At 38.2% G+C, this 17,259-nt stretch overlaps 1 protein-coding gene across 2 annotated transcripts in view; it reads left to right on the forward strand.

Annotated features, from left to right (window-relative positions):
- COL28A1 (collagen type XXVIII alpha 1 chain) overlaps positions 1-17,259 on the forward strand; it is a 186,333-nt gene that overhangs the window by 84,866 nt on the left and 84,208 nt on the right. For both annotated transcript variants that reach the window (XM_055272611.2, XM_055272612.1), the window contains exons 19-25: positions 4,089-4,160; positions 4,909-4,977; positions 7,703-7,774; positions 11,117-11,185; positions 12,117-12,185; positions 15,911-15,979; positions 16,075-16,143. In XM_055272611.2, coding sequence (XP_055128586.1) covers positions 4,089-4,160; positions 4,909-4,977; positions 7,703-7,774; positions 11,117-11,185; positions 12,117-12,185; positions 15,911-15,979; positions 16,075-16,143 — 489 coding nt within the window. The remainder of the gene's footprint in view (positions 1-4,088; positions 4,161-4,908; positions 4,978-7,702; positions 7,775-11,116; positions 11,186-12,116; positions 12,186-15,910; positions 15,980-16,074; positions 16,144-17,259) is intronic.

Raw genomic sequence — 17,259 nt, forward strand, 5'->3', positions numbered from 1 at the left:
CATGTCGTAGCATATATATGAACAGTTCATTCCTTTATATTGCTGAATAGTATTATATTATATGGATATACCACAATTTGTTTATCCATTCACCTGTGTATAAATTTTGTTTTTTTCCAGATTTGGAATATTATAAATAAAATTTTTAAATAAATTTTATAAATTTTATTATAAATCAAATGTTATAAATGAACATTTATATATGTGTTTGTATGGACATTTGTTTTTGTTTTTCTTGGGTAAACACCTAGAAGTGAAATGGCTAGGTCAGAAGGTAGGTATTCATTTAGCATTCCAAGAAATTGCCAAATAACTTCCAAAAAAAAAATCTTTGCTTATTATTTTTTCTGGTTATAAAATTATAGTGTGCAGTTGCTTTTTCTTCCTTTTAGTACTTTTAAGATGTTGTTCTATTGTCTTCTCACTTGCATCGTTTCTGATGAGAAATCTGTTATCTTTATATTTGTTTCTCTACACGACATGTCTTTTTTTTCTCTGGCTGCTTTTGAGATTTTCTGTACATCACTGGTTTTGAGTGGTGTGATTATAATGTGCCTTAGATATGTTTCTTGTGCTTGAAGTTCATTGATATTCTTGGTTCACTGATATTCTTAGATCTATGAGTTATAGTTTTCATCAAATTTGGAAAATATTTGGCCAGTATTTCTTGAAATAGCATTTCCTCACCTCAGGAACTCCAGTTTTACTTATATTTGGATTTTATTTTTGTTTTGAGACAGTCTCACTTTCACCGAGGCTGAAGTGCAGTGGCACACTCTTGACTCACTGCAGCCTTGCCTCCTGGGTTCAAGGGATCCTAGTACCTCAGCTTCCCACGTAGCTGGGATTATAGGTGTGCACCACCACTCCTGGCTAATTTTTGTATTTTTTAGTAGAGATGGGCTTTAGTAATGTTGGCCAGGCTTTTTGGATGTTTCAGGTTATTTCACAGTTCACTGGTGCTCTGCTCATTCTTTTTCAGTCTTTCTCTCTGTGTTTAATTTAGGATAGCTTTTATTGCTATATGTTTTAGTTCACTCATCTTGGTGTTATTTCTGGGTAAGTTTCAATGAATTGATTTTTCTCAACACAAAGTGCTATATTTTTCAGCCTTTTTGAATGCCTATTTTTTATTTTTAAGTTAAATACTATCATTAATATTAATATTTTAAAAGATGGGGTCTTGCTATGTTGCCCAGGCTTGCTTTGAATTCTTGGGCTCAAGCTGTCTTCTTGCCTTAGCCTCCTGAGTAGTTGAGATTACAGGCATTTACCACCATGCCCGGCTGAACACTTTTTTATTGAATCCCCAACATTGTGAATTTTACCTTTTTTTGTGTTGGATATTTTTGTATTCCTCTATTTTGAGCTTTGTTCTTGGATGTTTTTTAGTTACGTGAAAACGGATTGACCCATTTTGGTCTTGCTTTTAAGTTTTATTAGGTAAGACTACAGCAACATTTAGTCTAGGGTTAATTTTTCCCCACTGTTGAGGTAAGACCCTTTTTAGAACTCCAATTTATGCCCTCAGAATTGTGAGGTTTTATTTCTTGCCAGTAGAAATAGGCACTATTCCTGGTTCAATGTCAGTTCTCTCTAATCCTTTAAGTTGGTTGTTTTCCTGGCCTTGGGTAGTTTCTTCATACACATGTACTGAGCAGCATTCAACTGAATACTCAAGATGGATGCTCAGCAGATACTTAGAGTTTTCTGTGTGTGACTCTTTCTGGTAATCTACTCTGTGAACTTTTGATACCTTGGTTCACCCAGTTGCATGTTTGTCTCCTCAGAGAGATGCCTGAACTTTCCCTGGTTTCTCAATCCCTGCGTTATGACCTGGAAACTTTATACAGGCACTGGAGGAAATTAAAGCATTTGATTGGAAGCTTAAATTGTGCTATATCTCATAGGGAGACTGGTCTATAATTTTGTTTTCTTGTCTTGCCATTGTATAAATTTTTTTGTAAAGGCTTTATAAGCCTCATAAAATAAATTAGGTAGACTTCCCTCTTTTTCTATTTTTTTTAAGAACTGTTTGTATAAGATAGAGAATAACTGTTCTTCAAAAGTTTAGAAGTTTGGTAAGTCTTGACTGTAAAACCAACTAAGCTTGTGATCTTGGAGGGAGAGAAAGTAGAGACTTTCAATCACTGACTCAATTTATTTAATATTATTGGTTTATCTAGCTTGTTCATTTCTTTTTACAGCATTTATATAATTCATATTTTTCTCAAAGATTGTTTTCAATACATTTTAAAAAATTATCACCAATTTTCTATGACTTAAAAAATTTTTACTATATATATAGTTATATCTTTCATTTTTGATATTATTTATATCTTTAAAAAAAGTAATCATTCCTATTAGAAATTTATTTACTTTTATTAGCTTTTAAAAAGGCATTACCGGCCAGGCACAGTGGCTCATGCCTGTAATCCCAGCACTTTGGGAGGCTGAGGCAGGTGGAACACCTGAGGTCAGGAGTTCGAGAATAGCCTGACCAACATGGAGAAACCACGTCTCTACTGAAAATACAAAATTAGCCAGGTGTGGTGGCACATGCCTGTAATCCTAGCTGCTTGGGATGCTGAGGCAGGAGAATCACTTGAACCTGGGAGGCAGAGGTAGCGGTGAGCCGAGATCATACCATTGAACTCCAGCCTGGGCAACAAGAACGAAACTCCATCTCAAAAAAAAAAAAAAAAAGGCATTACCTTTTAGTTTTATGAATCTTCTTACTTTTTGTTTTCAAGTTTATTATTTTCTTCTCTCATCTTTATCATTCCATCTACTTAGTGTTAGATTTACTGTGCTTTTTTTCACTGGCTTGTTTAGGTTAGTTGAAGTTGCTTTCAATTATTTTCCATTTTGTTGCTATTAATAAATGCCATAAAGATGTTTTAAACTGTTTGAAAGTAGCATATTTTTTTTCCTGAACATTTTCAAGGATTTATTACTAATCATAAATTAACTTGAAAGCAAGTGGAATTACTGAATATTAGAGCTGGAAGTGGTGTTAGGGCACAAATTTGTTATTTCACTTTTATATTAGTTTTCTAGAGCTGATGTAAGAAAGTACTAGGAACTGAGTGGCTTAATACAACAGAAATTTATTGTCTCACAGTTCTAGAGGCTAGAAGTCCAAAATCAGTCTTCAGGGTTATGCTTCCTCCAAAACTTGTAAGGAAGATTGCTTCCTGGTCTCGTCTTAGCTTCTTGGATTGTCTGTCAATCCTTGGCATGCCTTGCCTAGCAGATGCTCACTCCAGTCTTTGTCTCTCTTGTCACATGGTGCTCTCCCTATGTGTCTGTCTTCAAGAGGCATTTTCCTCCTCTTATAGTACCCATTGTATTAGTCCATTCTCTCATTGCTTTTAAATAACTACCTGAGACTGGGTAATTTATAAAGAAAATAGGTTTAATTGATTTACGGTTCTGCAGGCTGCACAGGAAGCATGATGCTGGCATCTGCTTGGCTTTTGGGGAGGCCTCAGGAAACTTACAATCCTGGCAGAAGGTGAAGGGGAAGCAGGCACATCTTCACATGGAGGAGCAGGAGAGTGAGAGAGAGTGAAGTGGGGCATGCTACACACACGTTTTTGAACAACCAGATATCATGAGAACTCTATTATGAGAACAGCAAGGGGGAGGTCCACCCCCATAACTCAGTCACCTCCTACCAGGCCCCTCCTCCAACACTGGGAATTACAATTCAAATAAGATTTGGGTGGGGACACAGAGCCAAATTATATCACCTTTTATACTGAATTAGGGCCCCCTGTAATGACTTCATTTGATTAAATCTGCAAAGACCATGTTTCCAATTAAGGTTACATTCACAGGCACAAAGAGTTAGGATGTCAACATATCTTTTTGGGGTCACAATTCAGCCCATAAAAATAGAATCAAAAACTAAGGCCTAGGGATGTTAAGTAGCTTCCTTCTTCCCAAGATCAAAGAGTTTAGTATTAATTGCTAATCAGATTTCTCGGAGACTTTTCTCAGACACTGTAAGATACATCCAATTGCAAGTACCTCAGAATGGAGGTATGAACTTTTGGGAAATAAAATATTTGTTCATCCACCAGGGAGAGCCAGGCTCAATAGGGCTCCCAGGACAACCAGGAGTACCAGGAGAAGATGGAGCTGCAGGGAAGAAGGTAACACCAAGTTTTTCGTATTACTGGAGTAGGAACTATTGAACCAAACTGATACCTTGGTCCTACAGGAGCTTGAATCGAACCATTCAGGACAAACTTAGTCTCTTTAAGAAAAAATATCTCACAATCCCAAATGTCCCTTTTCACTTATCCCTGAGAGAAGGAGTGGCCTATTCAAAGGCTGAGATAGTGTCTCACGTCCTCTGCCTTCTGTCTGGTGTTTTGGTTATGGCCTAGTGTCTTCAAGATTTCTAGAAAGCACATTAATTTAAACTTAAGAGAAAGCCACTCCCCCCGCCCCCCCAAGAGGCAAGTCTGTAAATGCATTCGGGAAATGAGGCCATTGTAAAGATTTCCTGAAGTATTTTGAGTTGACATTTGAAATACTCATTTTTCAATAAAAGCAGCAGAAAAACATCAGATGGAAAGGCTGAAGGTCTTCCCTGTTTTTTAAAAAATCTACCAAATGCGAATGAAGAGCCAAAGGAAAATGAGCTTATTGCTTTGGAAATTGGCTGAGAAATTACTTTTTCATGATATTCCAGCTGCTCTGAGTTAAACTGGAGTTTGATGTTACTTTATTTCAAGTTTATAAACTTCCAAATTGATTTTGAGACTAAAGTGAAGGTATGGTGTGTTTTGGAGAGTCTCAGCTGAATCCACTGATGATAAAAGGAGACAAGGTGGGATGATACACACAGTCTGTCTACTGGAGGGTTAGCTAAGAGATCAGTGTCCTTTTCTCTAGGGAGAAGCGGGGCTTCCGGGAGCAAGAGGCCCAGAAGGACCACCTGGAAAAGGACAGCCTGGCCCCAAGGTATGGAAGGTTGGAGGAAGCAGCCTGTGTTCTGGTCCTCATACTGAGGGGCCAACTTGGAAGAAATTTGATTGTTATTCTTACTATGTCAGTGTGTTTATGTCTGGCTAAAAGTATGAATATTATCTTGCAAACTTTTGGAAGACAGCAAGCATATATGATTCACTTTTATTTTCCTAACATCTATTGTAAGACCCAGCATATAGAAGAGTTTGACACATGTTTTCTCAATAAATGGTCAGACTGACATTTAAAAAACACATAGGAAGGAAAAGAAGCCTTGAGATACATCGTTGAGATTTGACAGTCCATAAATTTTCTTTATTTATAAAATCTCATGCAATAAGAAATATCACTTTATTGAATGGCCATTTCACTTCACAACTTGGCATAAATTTATTTTAAACACTGTAGACATGCTAGTTGAATAACATTTTTATATATTAAGATGAGACTATACAAATTCATCAATAGGATAAGACCACTAGTGACATAAGCTATAGCCTCTAAGATTCCAGATCTTCCTGCAATTTTTTTTTTTTTTTTTGAGATGGAGTCTCACTCTGTCCCCAGGCTGGAGTGCAGTGGCACGATCTCAGCTCACTGCAACCTCCGCCTCCCGGGTTCAAGCGATTTTCCTGCCTCAGCCTCCCAAGCAGCTGGGACTACAGGTGTGTGCCACCACACTCAGCTAATTTTTGTATTTTTAGTAGAGATGGGGTTTCACCAGATTGGCCAGGTTGGTCTGGAACTCCTGACCTCATGATCCACCTGCCTCAGCCTCCCAAAGTGCTGGGATTACAGGTGTGAGCCACCGCGCCTGGCCTTCTTTCTATTTTTATGTGCAGTTATCAATTCCCATGTAAAGATTGTTATGGATTATATACAAGTCAAGTAAAAATAAAATTTGTATATATATTAGTGTTCTATTCATAATTCTACTAAAATAGTAGTTGATGTCTTGTGAACATACTCAGTAAAATTGAATCCTTAATCTTAAATGTGAAGATATGAAATTTAAATATATTTGTAGGCTTTTAAACATTTTTGTTTATTGATTTACCAGTCTCAGGGATCCTTTTTGGGTGGGGTGATGGGGATAACATCATCACATGAAATATACTTTTAGAAATGCCGATCTGCTAACGTTCAGGATAACTGTTGTTTTTAGGATGTGCTTTTGGAAAATAGGCACTTGGAGTTAATAATTGAAGCCATGAGAAAGAACAATGTCTCTAAGGAAGAGAGTTGAGATTTAAGCCCCACATTGTGAGGTAGCTGGAGAACAAGCACTCAACAGAATAGGCAGAATGGTAGCATGTTAGGGATACTGAGGAGAAAGGATTTCAAGATGAAAGCAATGGGTGGTATCTGATGCCACCAATAAGGCAAGAAGAATGTGCATTGGAAAGAGAGGCTACTGAATCTGTGGCTTGAGGTGACTTGTGGCTTATGAAAGGCTATTGGAGAAGAGTGGTAGGAACATGTTACATAGCCCAGGTTTACCATGGTTCAGTGTTGGCGATTTATTACATGTAATTGGGTTCCTGCTGTTCATTTCTGGGGTGATTTAGGTCAATAACCTAAATTAGTGGTAGTGGAGGAAAGAAAATAAAGAGTTGTGGTTGAATTTTGTCTCTACTGGTAAGTGATAATGATATAAGATATTTGTACATTCAACTTTCTTTTTTTTTTTTACACCAGTGCCACTGCTTTACATTAGTGTGGACCATGGAAACCTCTGTGGATTCTATAGGAGGTCATCTCTTCTTAATAAACTGCCTGCTTTGCTGATGACCTTAGTATAGTCCAATGATTCTCAAAGTGTGGTCCCTGAACCAGCAGCATCAGCATCACCTGGGAATGTTAAAAATGCAAATGCTTGGACCTCAGTGCAGACCTACTAAATCAGAAACTCTGAGTGGAGGGCCCAGCAATCTGTGGTCTAACAAGCTCTCCAGGTGATTCTGTTGCTCAACTTTAAAAACCATGGTATAGTAATTTATATTATAAATATTTAAATAGCCTCAGCTGCAGACCACGAGGAATTTTTTTTTTTTTTCATTTGTTGAGCTATGTACAGCCCTGGATATGGCGCCTTGCAGTTGAACTCTAGTTGAAAGATAGTTTTGAAGGTAAAGGAATTCTTTTGGGAGAGCACTGTTTTACACAACCATGCTGGGCAACAGCTAGTAGTCAGTTCCTAGCTCTGCCCCAGGTTAATGCTCAAGCATCTTCCTGCCAATAAAACTATTGGTCTCTTTTGGGGGAAAGAAACAGACTCCCCAGTGAGGAAGAAATAGGGCTGTGATTTTTAAAATGTCTCATTTCGTGTTTTAAACTTGAAATAGAAAAATTGAAAAACAGCATGAAAAAGCATAGATAGTACTCATTTCTGAAACTGTGAATATCTCAGAACCATCTGTTAATAGACCAAGGGTGAAAATGAACTATAAATTCAAATAAAAGTTCCAAAAGAAAGATACAAAACTTAGATTTTTGAAAAATAGCAAACCATATTGAATAAATAGTAAAGGCTGAGCAATCTGAAGTCATCTGATCTCCTCAAGAACATTGACAAATCCTGCGCAACTGAGCTGTGCTCAGGACACACCACTTTAAAATTGGTATTAGTTGAGAATCTGGCTCCGCTATGGTCCTTACTAGGTTAGGGGAGGTTGCTAATACCATGTGAAAATCTGTATTTTCATAATTATTTTGTTAGGGGGATGAAGGCAAGAAAGGGAGCAAAGGAAATCAAGGACAGAGGGGACTTCCAGGGCCCGAAGGACCAAAGGTATGTTTCTTGTATTCTGACTTATGCTTTGAGAAGTTTGTATTTGTGTCTGGTTTTAATATAGTATTAGATTTCCACTGAAAATTGGATTCCTTGTTTCCTTCCCAACAAGTACAAAACAAAAACCCCAAAATAAAAAACCTATAGAAAACATACTATTCCCAGACCACAACAGAATGGAATAGATTGCATAAAATATGTAATACTCATAGAAATACTTATGTTTCTAATTTGTCTGTCAGTCCTCTCTAGTAACAACCAAATATTCAGAAGTTGGGATAAAATTGAGACCATAGGAGATATCAGTTCTTCATAATCTTGCTTTGCTAAACAACCCAAAAGCCTGAGAGTGAGAGGCAGCACAGTGATGATGAAGGCTCTTCTTTGGAAGGCTGATTGCATCCTGCTGTGCCATGAACCTCTTGGAGCAAGTCGCTTCAATTATAGAAAGAAGTTAATGATATGTTCTATTTCACAGGGTTGTTGTGAAGACTAAAAGAGTTAATAAAGCACTTAGCACATTTCCTGGTATATAGTAAGTGTTGAATACATCGAATTATTCAGAGAAAAAAATCAATATGGTGAAATGGAAAGTAGGGGATCTATGTACTGGTAAATTGTTGATAACAGGGTGCTGAGGAAGAAGCGAAGGGGATTGTGAGGTGAGCTATTAACTATGTGTCCTGGCTTAGCCTCAGAGACCCACCATTAAGGTCATTTGAATGTGTCAGGAAACAGAAACTGCAAACCTAAGAGAGTTCATGTCTCTAGAAAGATACTCATTGTGAGAAAGAGACAAGGAGTATATTTTAGGACCAGATGATTAAAAAGCACATTTTTAAAAAATGGTGCTGACAAGATCAGATACAAAACAAAACATCACCTGTACACCAGTGACTCTTAAAACTTCAGTGTCCATTCAGTGTCCATCGGTATCACCTGGGGATGATTACAAATCCAGATTTCTTGTTACCATCCTCAGCTCTCTGGATTCAGTAGGTGAGTGAGCCCAGGAATCTGTGCTTCTCAAGCAAATGCCCTGTGCTGCAGGGAGTTCAAGAAGCACATTATGAGAAGTGCCACTATGAAATGGATGTGTTGTATTAGTATTAATAACAGATTAGTCTTTATGTCCTAGCTACTCTATTTCAAAGTGAACGTTTTTCGTGTTTTGAAATAAAGCTGTTTTTAAAGATGAAGGTGAAGAATTGCCATGTGTTAAAGCATAATCACCCCTTAATACAGGGCCTTTAAGACCTGTATTTTAATACTCTCCATGATACTTTTCATAGTATAAAAGTAATTGACCCCTTTTTTTGAAAAAAGAAGTAAAATTAAATCTAGAGACATAATTTTGCTTTTCCTTTGGTTTTAGTGGAGAATTTTAACAGGTTCATGTTCTGTTCCTTTGTCAGAGGCTTGGATGGGGGGTTTTATGTGTTTCCCAATTCTTGTCATGTCCTGTGCCATTCCCTTCCAAGTTTGGATTTAAGGACTGGCACATACATGCCTTGGCAAGAACTGGGTCTCAGTGGGCCAGTGTGCTCAGCTTGTTGGTTGTATTGGCTAATCAATACAGCGGGAGGCTTCAGCTCTGAAGATGAACACGGCCCCAGCCAGGAGTCATCACTGGTGAATCTGACTGATGGAGTCCCTGCTGGAGGAAGCAGGATGACTGAATAGGAAGCTCATGCAATTGAATTTTCAGAGGACATGAGTCCGATGGAGGCAGGATTAGTCAGCAGTCTGAGAACCTAGAGGGTCATGTTTAGACATAGCATAGAAATAGCTCATTCTCCACGACTCATCTCCACAGTGTTTTTTGTTTGTTTGTTTTGGTAAAGGTCCAGAGAGTAAATATTTTAGGTCCTGTGGCCCAAGAGGCAAAATGGAAGATATTATGTAGTTACTTGTATAATGACCACTTAAATGTGAAAGCCATTCATAGCTCAAGGCTGTACAAAACAAGGGGGTGGGCTGGATTTGGCCCACCTACTGTAGAGAAGTGGTTTCCAAACTCTTTTGATTATAAACCCCTCCAGTAGAATTTTGATCACATGCCACAGATTTTTAATTTTTTAATTGTAATTTTATTTATAAGCTATCATACTAATATGTTATGAATTTATGTAAATAATTGAAATTTTAATAGATGAGATGAAAATATAGAGACAAGTTGTAATATTTTCTTTATATCCCAGTGGGTCATTTGGAACACCTTGTGGTGTGTGGTGACAATTGCTCTGGAATGGTGTTCTTCACCAGGGGTGCTTCATAAAATTTCATAATCCTGGGCCCCAACCTCTAGAGCTATTGAATCAGAATCTCTGGAGTTTGAACCCAGAACTGTGCATTACCAAACTTTCCTGATAATTCCTCTGCTCTCTAAACTCTGAGAATCACTTGTCTAGATCCAGATGGAACAGAAGAATTACCTGTTGCTCCAGATTGAGGCTTTGAGACTCTAAATATTAGACATCTCCCCCACTACATGTTTAAAATTTTCTATTAAAAATGTCATTTTTCAAAATCATAGGGGTTCTTTTTTTTTTTGAGACAGCGTTTTGCTCTGTTGCTCAGGCTGGAGTGCAGTGGTGCGATCTCAGCTCACTGCAACCTGTGCGTCCAGGGTTTGAGTGATTCTCCTGCCTCAGCCTCTTGAGCAGCTGGGATTACAGGCACGTGCCACCATGTCCGGCTAATTTCGGCTATTTTTTTTTTTGGTATTTTTAGTAGCGATGGGGTTTTGCCATGTTGGCCAGGCTGGCCTCAAAACTCCTGACCTCAAGCGATCCACCGGCCTCAGCCTCCCAAAGTGCTGGGATTACAGGTGTGAGCCACCACACCCAGCCCATAGGGGTTCTACTTCTTAAAAAAGATGTGAGATAACATAGAAGGGAAGACTATTATACCTTTGGTCATTAAAATAAAACAACAAAGAAAAAAGAGTTATAACCTAGAAGTACACCCTAAAACATTTGCTGAAGATAATTGCTATATTGAAAAAAAAAATTCTCTTTGAGCTTCCCAGCATACAACACAAAAGGGAAGCACCATGAATTACATAATTTTTATTAGCTAATAAGAGGTTGCACAAGACATAAAATGTTCCTAACATTCAGTGATTAATTGAACATAGTTATTTAAAAGCACTGAAATCTTACTAGTCAATAACTTTAGCAGTGGTTTACAAAAGATGCTCAAATTATTGTCACATTGGTTTTTGAAACAGAGGTCATAATATAATTTAAAAATCTGCAGACATTTCTATACTTTTCTTAATATTGTCTCTATATGTGCTTTCTCTGCTTGAAATGTAGTGAGCATTTTGCTCTTTTTAAGGGTGAACCGGGCATTATGGGCCCTTTTGGAATGCCTGGAACATCAATTCCTGGACCACCTGGGCCAAAGGTATGTGTTCTTGGGGATTATTTTCTTTTTCTTGACCCTTTGGCAGTTGGAGAAAAAAAATCATGGTATCAGTGAACTAGAATTTTAGTTTTGGAAGAGCCTTAGAAATGATTCAGTTTAACTCTGAAACTTCACAGATAAGCAAACTACAGCCAGCAGCAGAGTTAGGACCAGAAACCAGATTTAGTGCTCTTGGTCCCAAGCTTGTCACTTTACCCTTCATTACGTCTTCCAAATCCTAAACCCTAATGCAGGTAAGAATTTAGAACATTTATTCAGAAGAATCTACCAGGATTTATAATTGAAGAGTTTAGCAGAAGAGATATCCACTCAGGTTGGTTGATCGGTTTATTTTTTGAGACAGAGTCTCACTCTTTCCCCTAGGCTGGAGTGCAGTGGTGCGATCTTGGCTCACTGCAACCTCCACTTCTTGAGCTCAAGTGATTCTCCTGCCTCAGCCACCCAAATAGCTGGGATTACAGATGTGCCACCATGCCTGGCTAATTTTTGTACTTTTAGTAGAGATGGGGTTTTGCCATGTTGGCCAGGCTCATCTCGAACTCATGGATTCAAGTGACCCGCCTGCCTTGGCCTCCCAAAGTGTTGGAATTATAGGTGTGAGCCACTGTGCCTGGCCTTCACTCAATTTTAAGAGCATTCTCAGCCATTCTTAAAGTCTAAATATTTGAGTCTGAATTGCCACATATTATTTCAATGGACTTTCTCCCAACAGCAGTAATAGTCTTTACTGACAGGTGTTATTTACTTAGGATTTGAAATTCCCCTCAAATATGTTTGAAGAATATACTATCTCAAGGTCTGAGATGGACAGATTAAGCTCTTTACAGAGTGGCCAATGGTTTTTTTTGCTATGTGTGCTTGTGATTTCTCACACAACTGTAGCCTGTGAAATGTTATTTGAAATGTACAGGGAGATAGAGGCGGACCTGGGATACCTGGATTTAAAGGAGAACCTGGACTTTCTATTCGAGGACCAAAGGTATGCTTTATTCATGTTCTTTTTTTTTTTCTGTATCTGAAATAAACAAAGGTAGATTTAATGCATAAGTTGATTTTTCTACTTGTGAGTTTTCTACACTGATGAACTAAAATGTAAGAATATAGCTATTCCCTTTTATTAAAAAAAAAAACAAGCAATCGCGTAGTTTATTTTTCATACTTGTGGGAAAAAGTAGCTCTTATGGTTAAATTTTTGCTGATTAAACAATTGTTTGAAAATGCTCTTTTGCAATGTCTGTGATACAAGGCATTAAATGGCCTCTGGCCTCTTCATTTACATATTAGTGGCCGAAGTATCTATTCTGCAAAACATGTCCAAAAAAGCGTGTGTGCTTGGAAGCTTTGCTGAATAAAAATTTCCTTCTTTATTTATCCTTTTGAGTTATTTCAAAGGGAAAGACAAATAATTAAGAAGAAACCAGGTTTCCGTAATCATATCTGGTTTTTCATGGCAACGAAGCACCATTTTTCCTCCTCATGCTATACCCAGCACCACAGCAAAATTTAGCATGTATAGCATTCCTAGGTGTCAACCAGCATATCTCTGTTTATGAGGACAAGCTTCAGGGCCCCATCATTAGCACTTTTAAAATCAATAGCATGTTGCTACGTAGCTTTGAAACTTGCTTATATTCTTGCATACTAAGTTGTCTTATCTAGATAAAAGGGTTCAAGTACTAAACTGATGACCTTCAAAGTTAAAAGAAGAAAACATGGAGTCATTTTTTTTAAATAAAATATGATCCAAAACCTGTTGTATAAAACGGACATAAATTGGAGTGGTTCTTTTTAAAGGTAAAGGGAGAATCTTGAGCCTTCCCTGTTCTTATTGCTTTAACAGTCCTCCCTGCTAGAGTGACAGCTGCCCTAGTTTGCCCGGGATTGAAGGGGTTCCTGGAACGCATGACTTTCAGGGCTAAAACTGGGAAAATCTTGGGCAAACTTGGACGAATTGTTCATCTACTTCCCCCAGATCCCAAGGTAACCCAAACTATGTAGACCACTCTCTTTAGAAACACAAGCTATATAGACAGCTCATGAAGACAATAGCAAATTTTCTAATGTGAAAACTACAGATATGACCTTGATCAATTATATTTGCATGACAATTTTGATAGATTGAAGCTGTGTATTCACAATCCATGATTTATACATCTCTCTCTACTTATACTTCTGTTTGCAGTAGGAATACAATCCAATTAAATGTGCTGCTAGAGTTTATAGGCCCCACCTGTTTTCTGTTGATGATTATTAGGCATTATAGGTGATGGTATTTAAAGATACTTGCCTTTTCACCCAATCATTTTGCTACTGCCCTGGACTCTAATGATACTCTTTCTGTCGTTCTTCCCTAGTTCATTAGTTTTTCAGTTCGGGGAGGGTCATACACACCTTTGAATGTCTGACGGAAGTTTTAGCACATTAATTTCATTTTGTGTAATACTTCAGGGGTCTCCCAGATGCCCCATAAAGCTGATTTCAAAATACTAGATTTCCATTTTTGCCCTAATTTCTATTGAATGAGAGAAACACTTTGAAGTAAATAACTTTGTAGGACATTTCCTTGAATCCAGTACAGAAAAGCCAAGTGGCAAAATTCCATCTTTAAAAATACGGTAAGGAGTCCAAAATAAAAACCTGCTCCTCCTCTTGCTCCTTGGTATTTCCTATTAATAATAGAAGTAACAAGCTACCTGAGATTTTTGCAGGAGCAAGGACAAAGATCTCTATAAAAAGGATGTTTGTACACTGTGAGTGTTTTCATGGTTTTCCCCTCCACTGTGGTGTCAGACGTTAAACAAGAGCAGCTGCTGATAATTTGTTCTAAGTTTGGACCGTAGAAGTAAAAACGGAAAAGTAAATTTTGATTCCAATTTTCTTTTCCTTTTAACTCAACCAGGGAGCAGTTACTGCTTTAGTTTGTTGTTGGCCCTCTCCTTGTGTAAATATGGAGATAAGTGGAAAACTTATTTTGGGACAAGTTTCATATGCAAATGTTTAGAGCTTCATCCTTAAATGTAATTGGAATAGCATAAAAAATTGGTTCTGAGAAGTGACCAGTTCCCCGTAGTTGGAATACACCAAAATTTACCTATCCTGAAGACCATGGGCTTCCTTTCTCTCATTCAACGTTAAAAAATCACCTTGAGTTTTTGTTGGTGATGAATAGTAGGTTAAATTTTTATAAGTGGCCACATATTTCCTAGATGATCATTCTTAAGAAGGTTAACCACATAAAAGCAGCCGTTTAGATTTAAAAGGAAATAACAGCTGTTGCATTCATGGTTTTTAAAATAAAGTTTCTGATTGCTTAAAGAGTATATAAAAAATTTTCCCCTGTTCCCAGTCAATTATTCATTTATCGGAGTATAGTTGAGAATAGTTTTTGAGAGTTGGACTTTGGGCAGTATTTTCACTTGGAATAATGGCAATTTGATATCCGAGTTTGCTTGCATATAAGGAAAATTCTTAAGAGTCCTGCTACTTTCTTTCTCCGTTCTTGGAAAACAAAGGTCTGCCTGTTGTTAGAGTTTCCTCCCAATATAAAGAAAAACGATAAATATTTTAAAACATGAGCAGCTCTTTATCAAAACAAGGGCTGCATATTGACAAGGGCTGTTGTAAGAGTCATCAACCAGTAACAGATCAGTGGAATGTGTTGTAAAAACAAGTATTACAAGTTTTACAAGTTTTAAATATAAGTGTAATGGACTTGTAGGTAATCTTTTTTGTTTTTTTTGGTTTTTTTTTGTTTTTTTTGTTTTTTAAATGAGACAGAGCCTCGCTCTGTCACCCAGGCTGGAGTGCAGTGGTGTGATCTCTTCTCACTGCAGCCTCAGCTTCCCGGATTCAAGCAATTCTCCTGCCTCAGCCTCCTGAGTAGCTGGGATTACAGGCACCCGCCACCATGCCCAGCTAATTTTTGTATTTTTAGTAGAGACAGGGTTTCACCATGTTGGCCAGGCTGGTCTTGAACTCCTGACCTAGTGATCCACCCGCCTCAGCTTCCCAAAGCGCTGGGATTACAGGCATGAGCCACCGCACCCAGCCACTTGTAGGTAATCTTCTAAAAGATCTTTCTTAATTTTTTTCTCTCCCCCCGTTTTACTTTAGTCAGAAATTTTCTGATTTCTGTTTGTGAGACAGTTATAAGTCTTAGAAAACTCTGTTGTCTAAAGGACAATAATCACCCCTCCCTGCTCTTTCTGTAGGAGACTAAGGGCTGCTACTAAAAGTTTTTGATGCCTAAGGTCATCACTGTAAAACAATGTTTACAACTTTTTCCTAGGTCTCAAGATATGAATCACAAACTCTATCTCTTCATAACTTGTTTTTGAAAAATTGATGTGTTTTTATTTTCATCTGGGTTTATTTATTCCCTGTATAATTTGGGCCCCATTAATGAGGCAATAGATTTAATGCAACAATAGGAAACTGTAGTTATCCCACACTCAAAATTTTGCTATGTATTCTTTTCTACTCTTCTCACATTGTGCTTAATAAATTTTCTTTTTTATACTTTTTCTTGATTTATGATGCACTAAGAATTTATAATTTTAAGAATTAAAATATTAGCAATAAGTCATTTTCTAACTCCTGAGTTAGAAATCGACCATTGACATATTGAGTTGGTGTTATGCTTAAGTTTAACCAGGCGTTTTATAGTTGAGTCTCATGATATCACTGATGTTGGAATTTACCCAGGGTGTCCAAGGCCCTCAGGGACCAGTGGGTGCTCCAGGACTCAAAGGTGATGGCTATCCTGGTGTGCCTGTAAGTGGGACATTTTTTTTCTTCCCTCCCTCCCTCCTTTTTGAGTGTTGCATACTACAAGGATGCTCACTCCCTCCCTTACTGTGTCATCTCAGGGACCTCGTGGATTACCAGGACCCCCTGGGCCGATGGGTTTACGTGGAGTGGGAGACACTGGAGCAAAGGTAAGACTTTAAAGTAGGCAACGTACTAGCTTCTAAGAGTGCGCCTATAGGTAGGTGACTTTGGTGAAGATACAATTTTTTATCAACTAGAAGAGTAGAGGTGTCTGAAATAATTGATGAAGTTATTTGCCCTTACGTATAGACTTCCTGGGGAACTAATCTGAACATGTAGACTAACTTTATGGTTTGGGTCCTCCTTCTCTGATAGCAACTCGCATTCCTTTGCTGCTTCCTCTTCTTATACTAAGATCAGGGTTCAAGTCGGAGATCTCCTCTCTCCTCTAGCCATACTCTTTCCCTAGATACTCTCGTCCAGCCCCATGACTTTAACCACTGTCCACACACTGATGACTTCGAAATACCTATCTTTTCTCCCTTAAAATCTGGTCTCATGTATCTAATTTCCTACTATGTATCCCCTCTTGGGTTTCTCACAAACATCTCTAATTTAAAATAATCCACAATAAGATCCTTGATTTTTGCCCCATAACCCTGCAAATGGCTCTCCCATGCTCAAGCCAGAAGGATTAAGCATCATCCTTTGTCCCTTCCTTTCCCTCTCCTTCCTCCACGCCTAGTCCTTTGGTAAATCCTGTCAATGCTACTGCCAAAATATATCTCAACTCTGGCTCCTTTTTTCTTTCTGCTTCTGCCAGGCAGACTATGTCATCTCTTACGTGGGCTGTAAAAATAGCCTCTTCATTGGTCTTCCCTGTTCCACCTCTGTCTTCCAATAACTTAGCAGGAAGAGCGGTCTTTTAAAACCATAAATCAGAGCGTATACCATTCCTTCCTAGAAACACCCTGGTGGCTTCTCTTTCAGACTTTGAACACTTCCCATGGCCTTGAAGATCCTTCATGCCCCGACCGCAGCTTCTGTCATTTCTCCCTGGCTGCCGACATTCAGCCAAAATGGCCTGCCCTACTTCAGCTCATTCCTGCATCAGGGACTTGCCAGGATGGCTGATTATTAAAAGCTTAGCTCAAATCTCACCTCCCCAACCACCCATACAGAAAGCATTACTACCCCAACCCCTCTGTATGTTTTCCATGTAGCGTGTATCACTTTCTGAGATCATCTTGCTCATTTATTCCTCTGCATATTCCATGAGAGTG

This window comes from Symphalangus syndactylus, chromosome 3 (assembly GCF_028878055.3).
Source record: "Symphalangus syndactylus isolate Jambi chromosome 3, NHGRI_mSymSyn1-v2.1_pri, whole genome shotgun sequence".
Classification (NCBI taxonomy): domain Eukaryota; kingdom Metazoa; phylum Chordata; class Mammalia; order Primates; family Hylobatidae; genus Symphalangus; species Symphalangus syndactylus.